At 46.7% G+C, this 16472-nt stretch overlaps 1 protein-coding gene across 2 annotated transcripts in view; it reads right to left on the minus strand.

Annotated features, from left to right (window-relative positions):
- LOC140085055 (uncharacterized) overlaps positions 1 to 16472 on the minus strand; it is a 61591-nt gene that overhangs the window by 13345 nt on the left and 31774 nt on the right. For both annotated transcript variants that reach the window (XM_072126505.1, XM_072126504.1), the window contains exons 2-6: positions 5288 to 5443; positions 4261 to 5184; positions 3986 to 4177; positions 3119 to 3874; positions 2917 to 3034 (exon numbers count right to left, since the gene is read on the minus strand). In XM_072126505.1, coding sequence (XP_071982606.1) covers positions 2917 to 3034; positions 3119 to 3874; positions 3986 to 4177; positions 4261 to 5184; positions 5288 to 5365 — 2068 coding nt within the window. In that variant the 5' untranslated portion in view covers positions 5366 to 5443. The remainder of the gene's footprint in view (positions 1 to 2916; positions 3035 to 3118; positions 3875 to 3985; positions 4178 to 4260; positions 5185 to 5287; positions 5444 to 16472) is intronic.

A 16472-nucleotide genomic window follows, 5' to 3' on the forward strand; every position in this document is an offset into this window, starting at 1 on the left:
TGCCCTCTTTCGCCATTACTATACATATTGGTGATGGAATCTTTGGCAAATGCTATTAGAGCTGATGGGACATATTTATCAGGACCTCTGCGCCACGTCAGGCACTGAAATAATCGTAAATGCTATCCTATTGCTAGCACTTGCGACTATTTAGCCCTCTCCGCCACCTTCACGCCAGTGGGGCGTGAAGGGGCCTGTGGGGGGGTGGGCGTGGCCGGCCGGGAGTGGGCAGGCGCGTTACTGTCCCCACGCCAGCGTACAGGCCCTGCCTGGCGTAGAATAAACTCAGAGCAGCCTCCTGCCCCGATACATCAAGAGGCTTCCGCTGTGAATATGCGCACAATATGATAAATGTCCCCCAATGACTCTATCAAGGGTCTCCACCTTGGCGGGTTCCTTCACAAAATGGCCATTTTCGCGGATGACTTACTGTTATCCATCAAGCAACTGCATACTACACTCCCAAAAATTATGGCGTTCAAAATTTTTTCCGTTTGATCCGATTTTAAGGTAAATCTCACCAAGTCCAAATTACTCAATGTTAACCTTCCCGACTTCTTGGTGGGAGACATCAAGGCTGAGTTTCTCTTCCGCTGGGCTGAGACTGCCATTACATACCTGGGAGTACAAATTCCAACGGACTTGACTAGTCTTTTTCAAGTTAATTACCGGCCTCTTCTAACTTTCATTGACAAGGAACTTCTTGCGTGGAAGTGGTTACTGCTTTCATGGTTTGGAAGGATTAGCGTGATTAAAATGGACATACTCTATTTCTTCCAAACTATTCCCTTACACGTGGCGCCTCCTTTCTTAAACAGACTTAAACGGGTGATATCTGCCTTTATCCAAACTAAACCTCCTCGCCCGAACTAAAGAGTTAGGAGGGTCAGGATTGCCTGACCTGGGCCTGTATTATGAAGCCTCCTTGTTAGCCTGTCTAGCAGATGCAGTCTTGAGTTCATCCTCCAGGCTCTGGGTGATGCTGGAAGCATCTCTAAATCTGACACCCTTCTTAGCGTCTCTCTGGCTTCCCACCGTGAACCGCAACGTGTCTTCTCCCCACACGCCCTTATACAAAGCACTACTTGGTGGATGGGACAAGATGAGGAAAAGACATAATTTCACCTCCATACCCGGCCCTATGTCACCTATATTTACGGATTCTAGGTGTCCTTTGCGGGATGTAAACCCTGAACTATTTGGGTGTCCCCCCGCCTCGGTGGTACAGGTACGACATACACTCCCTTGAAGGGTGATTCCCCGCAGATTTGAGAGGTGGCAGATGGTTTTTGGCCAATCAATTGAGTAGCTTTTTACAGTCATTAGGTCCCACACAGTCCCTCACACGGGATCTGACATTCATAGAACAGATATTCACGAACGCTACTACTCCTAGGCATATGATTTCTGCAATCTATGGGTGGCTGTTGAGAGAGAGGGCTAAGATAGTGTCAGTCCCATACAGATAAGCATAGGAGAGAGCATTGAATAGAACATTTTCTGAGGAAGAGTGGGATAAGGCGACGGTCTTGACCCATAAACTCTCAGTCTCAACACAATTACAGGAGACTTGGTGGTACCGAACTCCAGCAAAGTTACATAAGATGTTCCCATTGGTATCTGATACCAATGGGAGATGTAGCCAGGAACATGGTTCCATGTTGCATATTTGGTGGTCCTGCCCTGGGGTCAGAGACTTGTGGGGTGAGGTCTTTGCACTCTACAATAAACTATGGTCAGATACTATTACACCTCTTCCAGAGCTTGGGCTGTTGTCTATGATTCCTGGCTCAATTTCAACGATAAAAAAGGGCTTTTTGAGGCACTGCCTTCCTGCCACACGGGAGATAATTCCCAGACTCTGGAGGTCCCAGAGACATTACTATCTAATGTCCCACCAGGGCTCAGTGGGTAGAAGCCCTAAATCACATTGTGAGAATGGAGGAGATGAGAGCCACGGAGGGGCTGGCCGATTCCCAGTTCACTAGATTCAACAAGAATTGATCCCCGTGGATAGATTTCCGTAGCTTGACGGACTTTGCCTCTTGGGTAGTTGGACGTTGACCTCAACCGCGTCATTTGCTTTTTAGGTACAAATAAGCAGTGGACATCTTTGAATTAATTATGCTTTAGTATTTTTCTCTATCCCCCCTCCTCTTCCTTATGTGTTTCCCCTGTAGTTAGTTATTTCCATTTCCCGACCATTCCCGAGTGTTACCCTTTGTCGTTGTGTGTCTTATATGTTTAGTGTGGTAATTGTTGTTTAATATTTGCTCATCAGATGACACAATCTCTTATATATCTTTTATATATCTTTTATACATTCCCCAAAGAGAGTAAGCCCCATTCATTGGCATGAACACTGAAATGTATATTACGAGATTCTCCATATCTACTCCGAGGCTCTTGGATCTGCGATGTCTTTATTTGTATGCTTTAAAATATTTGAGTTTATAGCAACTACCTTAACTCTGTCATTGACTCATTTCAATAAATAAACATAAAAATTGCCACATCTATAGTGATGCATTTCCTAATGTCCCTCAATCCAATTACCTACGCCTTCTATCTATTAGACGTGCACCGAGTCTAGAGGATACATTGGGTAAAGCTGATATAGTTTTGTGCTACTCTTACATTTTCCACTTTATTTCTAGTGACTACTATTGAGCTATTAACTCAGAGTGTAGCTGGAAGAGGTTCCTCACCTATAGTCGGAAGTACTTACCTTGACTATGTAGATTTTCCAAAACTGTTACCTCCTAAGGATCTGATGCCACTAGTACAATCACTATATATTACTTCTCCATTACACAAGATGGTGTGGAATTACTCGCTGTTCTTGTTGGTCCCATTATCCATTAGCTTCAATATAAACCAGGTTTTCCCTGTATTACAAAAACTTCTCCCTCTTACCTTGTGATGTAAGTGACCGGTCCTCCATGATGTCCTGGTACAGATCCTTGTGTCCCTCTATATACTCTCGCTCCTCCACGGAGAAATACACAGCGATGTCCTGACGCCTTATAGGAACCTGAGACACACAATGACACAGTCATCACCCAGACCCCTCCAGTGCCGTTACTGGATCATTTCCCAGAATTCCCAGCAGTGTCACCTCTCCAGTCAGACCGTCTGAGATCTTGTCGATAAGTTCTAGAATCTTCTTCTCATGCATCATGGGTGGAAGGGAAGACCCTTTGTTAGACCCTTGGCTTCTGCTCCATCCTCCTCCTGGCTCAGTGATGGGGCCTGGACTTCTGCTCCTTACTCCTCCTGGCTCAGTGACGTGGCCTCGGCTTCTGCTCCATCCTCCTCCTGGCTCAGTGATGGGGCCTGGGCTTTTGCTCCATCCTCCTCCTGGCTCAGTGATGGGGCCTGGGCTTCTGCTCCATCCTCCTCCTGGCTCAGTGATGGGGCCTGGGCTTCTGCTCCATCCTCCTCCTGGCTCAGTGATGGGGCCTGGGCTTCTGCTCCATCCTCCTCCTGGCTCAGTGATGGGGCCTTGGCTTCTGCTCCATCCTCCTCCTGGCTCAGTGATGGGGCCTTGGCTTCTGCTCCATCCTCCTCCTGGCTCAGTGATGGGGCCTTGGCTTCTGCTCCATCCTCCTCCTGGCTCAGTGATGAGGCCTCGGCTTCTGCTCCATCCTCCTCCTGGCTCAGTGATGGGGCCTGGGCTTCTGCTCCATCCTCCTCCTGGCTCAGTGATGGGGCCTGGGCTTCTGCTCCATCCTCCTCCTGGCTCAGTGATGGGGCCTTGGCTTCTGCTCCATCCTCCTCCTGGCTCAGTGATGGGGCTTCGGCTTCTGCTCCATCCTCCGGGCACACGGGGTGTCACACACTCATCAGGTGGCGTCATCATTACTGTGTCATCCTGTGTACGGGGAGACACTGATCACTACATAGATTCTAAGTCTCCATCATCTTTCAGCCATTTACCAGTTGTATGAACAGAGATAAGAGAGATATTATGTAAGACTCTCACCTCTGCAGTTATCAGGTCCATTATCTCCAGGGTGAGGTGTAAGATCTCTGCAGCCATGTGGTCTCTGTCCTCCTCCATCCTTGGTTGGTGGTCCTCCATCATGATGTCCTGGTAGAGATCCTTGTGTCCCTCTATATACTCCCGCTCCTCCATGGAGAAATACACAGCGATGTCCTGACACCTTATAGGAACCTGAGACACACAATGACACAGTCATCACCCAGACCCCCCAGTGCTGTAACTGGATAATTTCCCAGCATTCCCAGCAGTGTCACCTCTCCAGTCAGAAGCTCTGAAATCTTGTTAACAAGTTCTAGGATTTTCTTCTTATGCATCATGGGGAGAGGGAAAGACACTCTGATGAAGCCTTGGCTTCTGCTCCATGCTCCTCCTGGCTCAGTGATGGGGTCTGGGCTTCTGCTCCATCCTCCTCCTGGCTCAGTGATGGGGCCTGGGCTTCTGCTCCATCCTCCTCCTGACTCAGTGATTGGGCCTGGGCTTCTGCTCCATCCTCCTCCTGGCTCAGTGATGGGGCCTGGGCTTCTGCTCCATCCTCCTCCTGGCTCAGTGATGGGGCCTGGGCTTCTGCTCCATCCTCCTCCTGGCTCAGTGATGGGGCCTGGGCTTCTGCTCCATCCTCCTCCTGGCTCAGTGATGAGGCCTTGGCTTCTGCTCCATCCACCTCCTGGCTCAGTGATGGGGCCTGGGCTTCTGCTCCATCCTCCTCCTGGCTCAGTGATGAGGCCTCGGCTTCTGATCCATCCTCCTCCTGGCTCAAAGATTGGGCCTCGGCTTCTGCTCCATCCTCCTCCTGGCTCAATGATGGGACCTGGGCTTCTGCTCCATCCTCCTCCTGGCTCAGTGATGGGGCCTGGGCTTCTGCTCCATCCTCCTCCTGGCTCAGTGATGGGGCCTGGGCTTCTGCTCCATCCTCCTCCTGGCTCAGTGATGGGGCCTGGGCTTCTGCTCCATCCTCCTCCTGGCTCAGTGATGGGGCCTGGGCTTCTGCTCCATCCTCCTCCTGGCTCAGTGATGGGGCCTTGGCTTCTGCTCCATCCTCCTCCTGGCTCAGTGATGGGGCATCGGCTTCTGCTCCATCCTCCTCCTGGCTCAGTAATGCGGCCTTGGCTTCTGCTCCATCCTCTCGGTACACGGGGTGTCACACACTCAAAAGACGACGTCATCATTACTGTGTCATCCTGTGTACGGGGAGACACTGATCACTACATAGACTCCATCACCTTTCAGCCATTTACCAGTTGTATGAATAGAGATAAGAGAGACATCATGTAAGACTCTCACCTCTGCAGTTATCAGGTCCATTATCTCCAGGGTGAGGTGTAAGATCTCTGCAGCCATGTAGTCTCTGCCCTCCTCCATCCTTCTTGGGTCTTTGATGAATGGAACCAGTGTGTTCCTAAAGAGACTTTAGTTGGGAGAGTCCTATACCTCAGGAACCTGAAAGACAAGAAGAGGAATGACATGAAATGTTACTCCATTGTGTCTCCAGGCTCTTTGATTGTCAGAAGAAGTCAGTGGAAAGGAATAAAATGTTAGAATTACAGAGAAACATGTAAGAGAAGTCATGTGCATGTGGCCCAGTCCTGCCTACTATCTGGAGTCTTCTTTGAGAGTAAGGCGACTCGACCACTCGAATCATTAGAGATCCCTCACAGGATGGACGGACCTTCTTGGCTACCAAAGTGGACCTAGGACCTATTGGGCAAGCTGTGTGCAGTGCTGCAGAATTTGTAGGTGTCTGGGCCTCACAATAGGTCCTGGCATAACATGCGCCTCACAATAGGTCCTGGCATATCATGCGCCTCACAATAGGTCCTGGCATATCATGCGCCTCACAATAGGTCCTGGCATAACATGCGCCTCACAATAGGTCCTGGCATATCATGCGCCTCACGATAGGTCCTGGCATATCATGCGCCTCACGATAGGTCCTGGCATAACATGCGCCTTACAGTAGGTCCTGGCATAACATGTTCCCCTTGCAGGGGGATCTCATAGAAGTTATATTGGATAGATGCATTGCCAGCTATTGTATTAAACAAACTGAACAAATGAATGGGGGAGGAGGATGGGGGAGGGCAGAGGGTTGGGGAGTCTGATACCTTCATTTATTTATAGCATCATGGGTTTTTGTAACAAAACTCAATGTCATTAGTCACAAAAATAGTTTGATTTTATGATTCAAAAAATGTTTGGCCTCTCTAAAGTATGCAGAGTTATCACCAAGATGGCCGCCACTGGAAACTACAATTCCCATGATCCTTTAGTTCTCAGTAACTCCTCCTCCCTCTTATGCTCTTCTCCCAGTGATGATGCAACAGACGATCCTGCGCTGTTACCATAGTTATGATGTGTAACTGCTATCACCACATGCTGGCCATACTGGATGCACTGCAACCAACCAACTACAGCCTAACATAGTGGTGATCACATGACCTGCCCAGGCTGGTGCAGGACATGTGATGTGGACATGTGACCAGCGGCCATCTTCTGTCCCGTGTCTTCTCCGCAACAGACCGCGCTGAGAAAATTAACGGACTGATTGAAGGGCCGGGAGCATATTAATTCTCCATTACAGTCTATGTCAGCAGCATTTTCTGCTAAGGGGAGCAACATTTTAAATAACAACTAATAACATATTAGCTTCTGTTTTAAGGACCCATTTGTATATGAATTATGCCGATTCCTGGAATACCCCTTTAAGGGGACAAAGTCAGAGCCCTCTCAGGGGTAGGTGAACCCTGTGCAGTGATCCATGGGTTTCTAATACCTTCTCATTTAGGTAGGTGTCTGTCCAGGTCGCCTCTATCCTCTCCAATAACACCAATAGGTTCACTGCGGTAATTGACAAATCCAGTTTCCATTTTGCCGCTATATGGATTCTACTTCCCAACGCTATAAACGGAGTCAGTCGATGAGCTTTATTTTTGACCCTTGCAGGTTATTCCCCTAGAAGGAGAACAGCAGGGTTAGGGTTACCGGGGTTACCTTATACAGAGCGGATAGAGAGGGGACTTCAAATTTAGTAATAATTTCATTGCTAGTTAGAATTTTGCCCCCAGACTTCAGGTGCCTTTTGCCTCCCACCACCTGAATACCCCACATTCCATCCCTGGGGAAAGGTGGGGTTAATAAGGAATGGTAGTAATGGAGAGGGGGTTGTAGCTTACGTTGGAATCTAATGGAACGTCAAATTTTTAAGGAGTGTAGTGAGAAAGGGGAAGTGGCTTGTAGTGAGGAAGGCAAGGGACATGCTCAGCACGGATGCTGGGTATACGACTTGGGATCCAAGTGAAATCCATCTGGGGGCATTTTTGAGAGTGGCAATGGTGGCAAATTGAGAAATTTGTGCTGCTTTGTAATAGAAGGCAAAATTAGGAAGTGAGAGGCCACATGGTGGAGGAGGCTATGCGTGGGCATTTGTTGTTCCATACAAATTTGGAAGTGTGCGAGTGAATGAGTTTAAAGGTTTTTACGTGTATGGGATGGGTAATGATCTGAAAAGGTAGAAAAGCCTAGGTTTATTGTGTGAATCCAACCCAGCCAGGAGAGGAAAGGTCAAAAACAGTTATGTGCGCCAAAATGGTACCACTGAAAAGAACAACTCAACACGTAAAAAATAAGCCCTAAACTAACTCTGTCAACCAAAAAATAGTAAAGTTACGTCTCCGAAAAGATGGCGATGCAAAAACAAATGAGATTTCCTCTATATTAGTTTTTATCCAGTAAAATTGTAAAAATAAATGAAAAACTATATAAATAAGGTATCACCGTAATCGTAGTGACCAATAGAATAAAGATAATATAGTATTGTTAGTGAACGGTGTACGAAAAGAAAGTAAACCAAAATTAACAATTTTCTTTTCACCCATACATTCAAGAGTTAATAAAATCTCACCAATAAGCTAATGACCCACTAAAATAAAATATTTGTAAAGTGCATCTCATGTCGCAAAAAATAAGCCCTTATATGTCACAATGGCGCAGCTCCCCCCCATGCCCTGGCGTGTGCCCATACAGCAGTCACCACCACATATGGGGATTGTTATACGCGGGAGGGATTGGGGATCACATTTTGTGGAGCGTTTTTGTAACACATTTAGCCAAAAAAAATTTACTTTCAAAATTGCATCCGATTTTGTTTTAACCCCTGTAAAACAATTAAAGGGTTAACAAACTTCATAAAAGTTGTATCACGTATGTTGAGGGGTGTAGTTTCTATAATGGGGTAATTTATGGGGTTTTACTATTATTTAGGCCTCTCAAATCGCACCTAACGATCAAAGCCCCTTAAGATCCTACAAAAATAAGAGAATGCATAAAAGACCATGTCCACATAAAGTAGACATTCGGTGAATGTTAGTTATAAAGTATTTTTGCGGTTATGACTATGTATGGAAAAAGTAAAACATTTTGAAGTTCGAAAATCGACAATTTTTCCAAATTTTCACCAAATATCTGATTTTCTCATAAATAAATGCAAAACATACCACCAAAATTTTTCAACTAACATGAAGTACAAGGGGTCACGAGAAAACAATTTTAAAATCACTTGGATATGTTTAAGAGTTCCGAAATTATAACCACTTGCAGTGACACAGGGAAGATTTTAAAAAATGGGCCACGTCAGGAAGGTGAAAAGTGGCTTCAGCGTTAAGGGGTTAAAATAGAAGCTGACATAGACTATAATGGAGAATTAAAATGCTCCCGGCCCTTTAACCAGTCCTGTGACTTTGTCCCTGTGGAGCAGACACAGGACAGAAGATGGCCGCTGGTCACATGTCCACATCACATGTCCTGCAGCAGCCTGGGCAGGTCATGTGATCACACTATGTTTGGCTGCACTGCATCCAGTATGGCCAGTTACACATCATTACTATGGTAACAGCGCAGGACCGTCTGTTACATCATCACTGGGAGCAGAGCATAAGAGGGAGGAGTGGTCACTGAGAACTAAAGGATCATGGGACTTGTAGTTTCCAGTGGCGGCATTCTTGGTGATAACTCCACCTACTTAAGAGAGGCCATAAAATGTTGTGAATTATAAAATCAAACTATTTAAGATCCATTTTGTGACTGACATTGAGTTCTGTTACATTCATTTATCTATAGCATCATGGGTTCTGGTATCAGACGTTCATATTCCTGGAATACCCCTTTACGTGTATTCTTTAGTATGTGATATAGTGAGATTGTATTAGGAATCAGTCAGAGCTGCTTGTGTCCTTTACACAAAACTTCGGACTTGTTCATTTTGACCTTAAGTCCTGAGTAAAATCTATTGAGGAGTTGTAGTAAATTTGGGAGAGATGTGTGAGGGTTAGTAATGCGTAGAAGTAGGTCATCTGCAAAGAGACTGACCTTATAGGTATCATCTGTTGTTTGGATGTTGGGATTTGCTCTTCTTGCCGCCGCCAGGAGGGCTGGAGACGATGGGCATCCCTGATGTGTGCCTCCGGCAATCTTAATGGGGGCGGGGTGGAGTGTGGGGAGTTTAGATAAACTACTCTAGGATCCACCAGTAGCCTAAGGGAAGCTATAAGCTCTGGTGGGAACCCAAAGCGTTCAAGAGTTGCAAATAAATAGGGCCAAAGAACCGTATCAAAAGCTTTCTCTATATCTAGGGAGAGCATTAGTAGGGGGGGGGGGGTTTAATGATTTGCTGGATGTTTAGATTCTTTTGGATATCGTCTGGTGCTTGGCGGGATGGGATGAGGCCTACTTGATCTATGGATCAATGCTGAGAGGAATAAGTAAAAGTGTTCTGCTAATATAGAGGTAAACTATTGCAAATCCAAATTTAGTAGGGCAATGGGCCCATAGTTACTCGGGTGACGGGGATCTTTATTTGGCTTGGGTATAAGCGTTACATGTGCAAGGTGCGGCATTTGTTCTCCCTCTAGGAGGGCGTTACCGTAGGTAAGTGGGAGGAGAATGGGAAGTAACTTTTTAGAATATGCGGCCGAGAGGCCGTCTGGTCCTGGAGACTTCCTTAGATTAAGGACTTTAACTTTTCCTGTGATCTCTTCATCTGTGATTGGGGTCGTGGGCGTATCTATTGCTGATGAAGGGAGAGACGGGAGGTCAATTGAATTGATAAAATTTGCTATACTGGGCGGGTCAGGTTGTGTTGATGGGGTGTAGAGGGACTGATAAAACTGATGGAATGCGTTATAAATTGGGTTCGGGATGAGAGGTAATGTTTCCCTCTTGTGTCTTAATGGAAAATACTGAGTTGGTGCGCTCTTATTGCCGCAGATGGTGCGCCAGCATTTGGCTTATTTATCCATATTGCGTCCATTTAAGCGCCCTCACGGTTCTTGTGGTAAGGAGGGCTTTAATCTGGAGTTCAGTGTCACATATGCGTTTGGTTAGATGTAGAGTGGGATGTCGCTAGTTTGCCTGTTCCAAGCGGTGGAGTTGAGCCTCCAGTGAATGTTGTAACTGTGTGCCTTCTCTTTTACATTTTGTCGCCAGTCTTTGTATGGTGTTTGTGGCTTAGCCAGCGATTACCCACCGGCTGGATGGTCTTGGCTGTAGAAGAGAAGTTGGAAGTGCGTTCTATTTCTATTAGTGTGCGCACAGTAGGGTGTACCAATAAGGCTTCATGTGGTCTCCATATGTACAGGGGGTAGAGTTGAGCCCCAAATTTGAAGACTCTGAGGACAGAATCATGATGAGACCAGGATGAAGGTATGTGTCTAGAGTAAAGCATGGACAGGATAGAGGAGGTGTCAGTGAGTATATAATCAATTCTAGAGTAGGTTCTGTATACTGTGGAGAAAGAAGAGTAACCTCGTATATTGCCATGTGACTCTCGCCAGGTGTCAGTAAATTCTGTGTTTTGAGTAATTGCAACAAGAAGCGTCTATCCAGACGTGTCACGTCAGACCTGCTCACAGGTGAGCTGTCCACAGCAGGGTTAAGGTCTTTATCGAGGACGGCTTTAATAGTGGGGAGTTGGAGGGTCGGTGGTGCATAGCAATTCACAATACATATTTGCCTGGACTGTAGTGTTCCCGAAAGTATCAGGAATCGCCCTTCAGAGTCAGAATATGAATCTAGTGGCTGGAAGGGGAATGAATTTTTCAGGAGGGTAGCTACACCCCTCATCTTTCTGGTGCCATGTAAACCCGTCTGTACTGGGAATGGAAATACTTGGGGCTGGAGGTGGTGGAGAAATGTGTCTCTTGGAGGCAGATGATATCAGGGTGATTTTAAGAATAGTCAATCGTGGCTCTACGACGCTTGGGAGTTAAGTCCCCTCACATTATGTGACAGTACTCTACACATTGGGGCTCATTTACTAAGGGTCCGGAATTGTGCACTTTCATCGGGTTTCCTTCCGATTTCCACCAAATAGCCCCGGGATTTTGGCGCACAGGATCAGATTTTGGCGCATCGGCGCCAGCTTTCACGCGACAGAAATAGGGGTGATGTGGCCGTCGGACAACCTGACGTATTCGGAAAAAAACGCAGAATTTAAAAAAGAATTTGTGTCGCAAGATCAGCACTTACATGCACCAGGACGAAGCAAGTGAACTCCGGCGGACCTCGGCGCAGCAGCGACACCTGGTGGATATCAGGCGCACGACCTTAGTGAATCCCGGCAGACCCGAATCAGCGTCAGACAACGCACCACGGGATCGCGACTGGCCCGGGTAAGTAAATGTGCCCCATTTTAGAGGACAAACTGTGAGCTCAAAAGTATTTAACAACCAGACTGAGTAAGATACTGATCTTGTGGTGTTTGATGATCCACCCTGTGGGCGTGTCAAAGCTGGGTAAGTGGGGGAAGGAAGAGAAGGGAGAAAATAACAACCAGGGAAACATTAACATACAAACAGTACGTCCGGATAAAAGGTGTATCATCGGGGAGACTCATAAGTAAGAGATCACCCCACAAATGACACCGCAGAAATCAACATGTTACTAGAGTCATGAGTAGCAATGAGATTGTGATAGATAACAGACATTTGTGTATTTTGTATGCATTAATTGCCAAGGGAACTAAGGAGAAGAACCAGAAAGAAAAACAATATTGGGCAGATATAAGAGGAGTTCTCAAAAACTCACGTTAGCAGGAGTTAGCTTAGGCAAATTCCTGCTCTCTCTGTGCATATAGCAGTTCAGGTGCAATAAGGTGAGCGATCGTTGTGGCGTGGTATGGTATGCCATTGCCCAGATGGTCTAGGGACCCTTTGAGGAAGTGGTGCTTGCTCGGTACAGGGGATCCCAGCTCGTTCAAGGGCTCTGCTACCCTTTCTCCAGAGAGCGAACCAGGAACTGTGAGCCGTTATGTGTAAATGCCAGGTAGAATGGGAATCCCAATGGTATCGGACCTGTGCTTCTTGGAGTGCCACCTTAATATGACGCATTTCTCGGCGTCTGGCTAGCGCAGATATCGGCATACAATTTCAAGGAATCAGTTAGATTGGGTAAAGCCGCAATATCTCTGGAGGCGTTGAGGATCAGATCTCTGGAGTCCTCATGTTGCAGTTTGAGAACCACATCCCTTGGTGAGCCCTCTGGTCCAAGTCGTCCCAGTGCCCAATGAATACTGACAATGTAAAGCAGGTTTGGGTCAACCTGCGGTAGGAGAGCAGAGAATATTTTGGTGACGTCTCCTTGAGGGCTGTGATAGACTCGGGGAGACCCCATATTCGGATATTTCCCCTCCTCTACCTGTTTCTAAATCCTCGCATTTCAATTCCAGTGCTGTTATGCGATTGAAATGGTGTTCCAATTGCTCCTGGTCTTCTTTGAGAGCTTCGGCTGTATGATCCATATGACGCTCAAGTTCGTTGTTGTGGTTGCGATGTCCTGGAGTTGCTTAGTAAAGGTTATCACAGCTGTGGACAATTCCTTGCGGAAGGTTTCCTTAATGGAACGTAGGAACTCCTCGTGGCAATCAATGTCGGCTGTGATGTTTGCCAGTGAGGGTCGTCTCAAAGGAAACGCCTTGGATGAGTGCAGCCTAGCCTGAGGAGGCGGTGTTGTTGCTATAGCAGGTCTGTTTGAGGCCTGGAGTTATTGAAGCTCCGATATAGAGGGTCCTGAAGGAGGCGGTTCCTTCTTTCGCTTTGGCCTTGTCATTCCTCTATGGAGAGTTGCTCAAAGTATTATGCAGGCGGATAAGCTTGTGTTAGCAAATGTCTGTTGGCGGTGACCCTAGGAGCAGGGCTCAGAGGAGGATTTTCAACCCCTCTGGGCTCCCCGCATGTGAGGAAAAAATAGCAGTTGCTAGGGTGGTGGTGGGGTATGTCAGGCGCAAGAAGCTGTTAATGTGGAGAGCCTACTGGCTCTTTAAGAGATGGTTGTTGCGGAAATTGCAGATTGGGCTGGTACCCCGGATGCCCTGTCCTGTTAGATGTGTAACAGGACACCCTAAGGGTCCCCCTTTCGACTGAAGCGCCTGAAGTAGTTGCAGGATACTGCAGGTGTACAAGGCGTTTGATGGATCCAGCTGAACAGGCCTTCTATCTCCTGGTGATACCCGGGTCTCAGATGTGATGGCATAGAGCAGTGGTGGCGAACCTATGGCACGGGTGCCAGAGGCGGCACTCCGAACCCTTTTTGTGGGCACCTGGGCCATTGCCCCAGCACACCAGACAGAATTTTCCTGAAGTTACAAGCAACTTAAAAGATGCTGCTTTCAGTGATATTTTAAACTGATACTTACTTGAGACTGTAGAATGTGTAGACAGGCCTAGTTATCTCTGACGGACTTCCTGCGGGCCCCATGATTCTCTGTATACATAGGGACACTGGAAAGAAGCTACAATGATTCAAATTTTTCCTCCTCCTTTCTACAGTGTTGGTGTCCTCAAGAGGCCAATATGATTGAACATTGTTGAAGAACAGGGAGCAATAAGATACTGCTCTAATTTTGGTTGGCACCTTGCGATAAATTAAGGGGATTTGGGTTTGCAGTTTAGGCACTCGGTCGCTAAAATGTTTGCCATCACTGGCATAGAGTCTCCGGTAAAGGCTGATGTAGATTGCCCTAGTGGTGGTGAGCTGTGCCTGGGCTCCTATCTCGGTCACCAGAGTGTGCCCAAGATGGATCGGAGGCTCTCCCAGGGCAGGGCAGATGCTTTTGGGCCGGATTGACCGATGAGCGGGCCATTTTGGGCCGGATGAGCGGGCCATGTCGGCTAATCGAGGACCCGGCTTTTAGGCCCTATGCAGGCCTCAGCCATTGATTTTCTTTGAGACGCTCCCCGGGGCTCACGGGATGTGCCGGCGGCTACCCTGGGCTTATTAAGTGGCCCGGTGAAGTGATGGAGGTTGCCGATGGGCCTAGATTTTATTGCCCAGCACGGAGCTGCTGGTTGTGCGTCCAGCCTATTCGATGGCTTCCATGATGAAATATTTTTAAGCGAAGGCTGCCATCTGTTCCACCTCAGCAATCAGCCACAAAGAGGTGCCGAAAATGAATAACACACACAAGAATCACATTTATAATGTACATTCAGTCACAGATGCAATTATTGGAACCCATGAAATTTTCCAGACGTTGAAGTATTTCTCCCAGAATATTATTGCAATCACAAGTTATTACTTTGGCAACTTATATTTGTTCTTATTACTTAAAAATTTCCAATTTTACTGTGAAAAGTAAACAGGTAAATTGGACGTAATTACTCAAAAAATGGTCGGAAGAAAATTGTCAAAATTATGTGTAAACAACGTTGTCTGTAGCTTGTTCAGCTCGTTCAGATTAACCGATGGCAAGTAACAGGTGCGTCAAATATAAGAACTACATCTGAATCCAGAGAATTATAGGAGAGGTTGCCTCCATCTTTGCATTGTGTGTCCATGTGTGACACTAACACAGGATATAGAAAGAGGAGATGACGACTGGAGAACCAAAATTGTGATAAAATATCAACTCAAGGTTTAGTCCAGCTGGTGGATAAGCTGCCACAATCACATTCCAACTGTCCTGCAAGCTCAGCGCCAGCAACACCCCAGAGGACCCCACCGAGGAGACCAGACACCTAGAAAACCTAGAGTTTGCCAAAATGTACATGAGGAAGCCAAAATATTTTAGTAATAACTCTTGTGGACAGATGAAACCTAAAAAGGACTTTTTCCTTACACCTTAATAACTGCTGTCTTGGGTTTTTTTTCCTACGGAGCCAGATGATAAAATGTTGGGTCTTACAGGAGTCCGTGCTGGGCTGCCCCTGATTGTGTTTAGAAATGCAAACATCTGGGGGTGGGACTCAGCCCAATCACAATGAAACGTTTGCAATCAGTGACGGTCAACAAGCATTTTACGAGGAGAGCTTACGTTTCTATGACAGTTTATTATATACATTGTAAAGGTTGTCCTGGCAATGTGAATATAAAATGTATAATTTAGCGATCAGCTTGATAAGAAAGGTCTTCCTTTTATTCACCTGGTACCTAGGGTGACTTTCATCACCAAATTTCGGGAGTGCTGCTGCCATTTCTTATCAAGCTCTATGTATCGGACCCCCTGAGCCGGGATTAACAGGTTACGTGCATCCGAATTTGCTTTGAAACATTGGACTTGCACTTTGTACTGTATGCGAATACCAGATTTTGGCATTTGATACCGATACTGAATTGCATACAATTCAATCGGATATGAAACCATACATTTTTGTATACAGAGCTGTTTTCTGCAGGACAAATTGACCATTAACTCGTTCCCAAAAGGAAAACCTGTGCCATACCAATCACCGTGTCTGCAGACATGGCAATTGAGAACTTCCGGTTCCGGCCTCGGCATATAAAAAAATCAGGAGCTCAGTCACTCGAAGACTAATGCAGGCATCCAGTCACAACATTAGTATAGACGAAGAAGAGAGGTGCACTGGTGGATGTTTCCAAGTAAGAAGATCCTAAAGGAAGATGTTCCAGAGGATTTATTATTGCAATTCTATATCTCGTGAAAATATAGAGTTAGAAAAGTTATGCAAATGCCCTGGGGCACTCATGCTACGTCACCCAAGCGCCTCAGGAAGCCTTGTCATTTTATTGTATGCACCCACCGCGAGTGCATACATAGGAGACATGCGGGGGACCACTGGCACTACTGGGGGGTGTATACATTAGAATACAAGGCTCCCTGAGGTGCTTGGATGACGTGGCATGAGCGCCCCAGGGCATTTGCATAACTTTTATAACTCTATGGGGCTTATTTACTAATGGTCCGCGGCCGCACTTTCGTAGAATTTTCCGACGTTTTCGAGTTTTGCATGGCTGTGACAGGTATTTAACAAGGGCTTCCATGCGACACAAATTGGGGACGTGCATTCGGACAATCCGACTGATTCGGACTGAGTGCGGGATTTAACTTTCAAATTGTGTCGCATCCAATGCAGGATATCGGGCGCAGGATCTTAGTGACTCCCCGCACAGCGAATTATACACGGACAATGCACTTACATGCACCAGGAAGAAGAAGGTGAACTCCGGGGACCTGAGCGGG

Source organism: Engystomops pustulosus, chromosome 1, assembly GCF_040894005.1.
Source record: "Engystomops pustulosus chromosome 1, aEngPut4.maternal, whole genome shotgun sequence".
In the NCBI taxonomy this organism is placed as follows: Eukaryota; Metazoa; Chordata; class Amphibia; order Anura; family Leptodactylidae; genus Engystomops; species Engystomops pustulosus.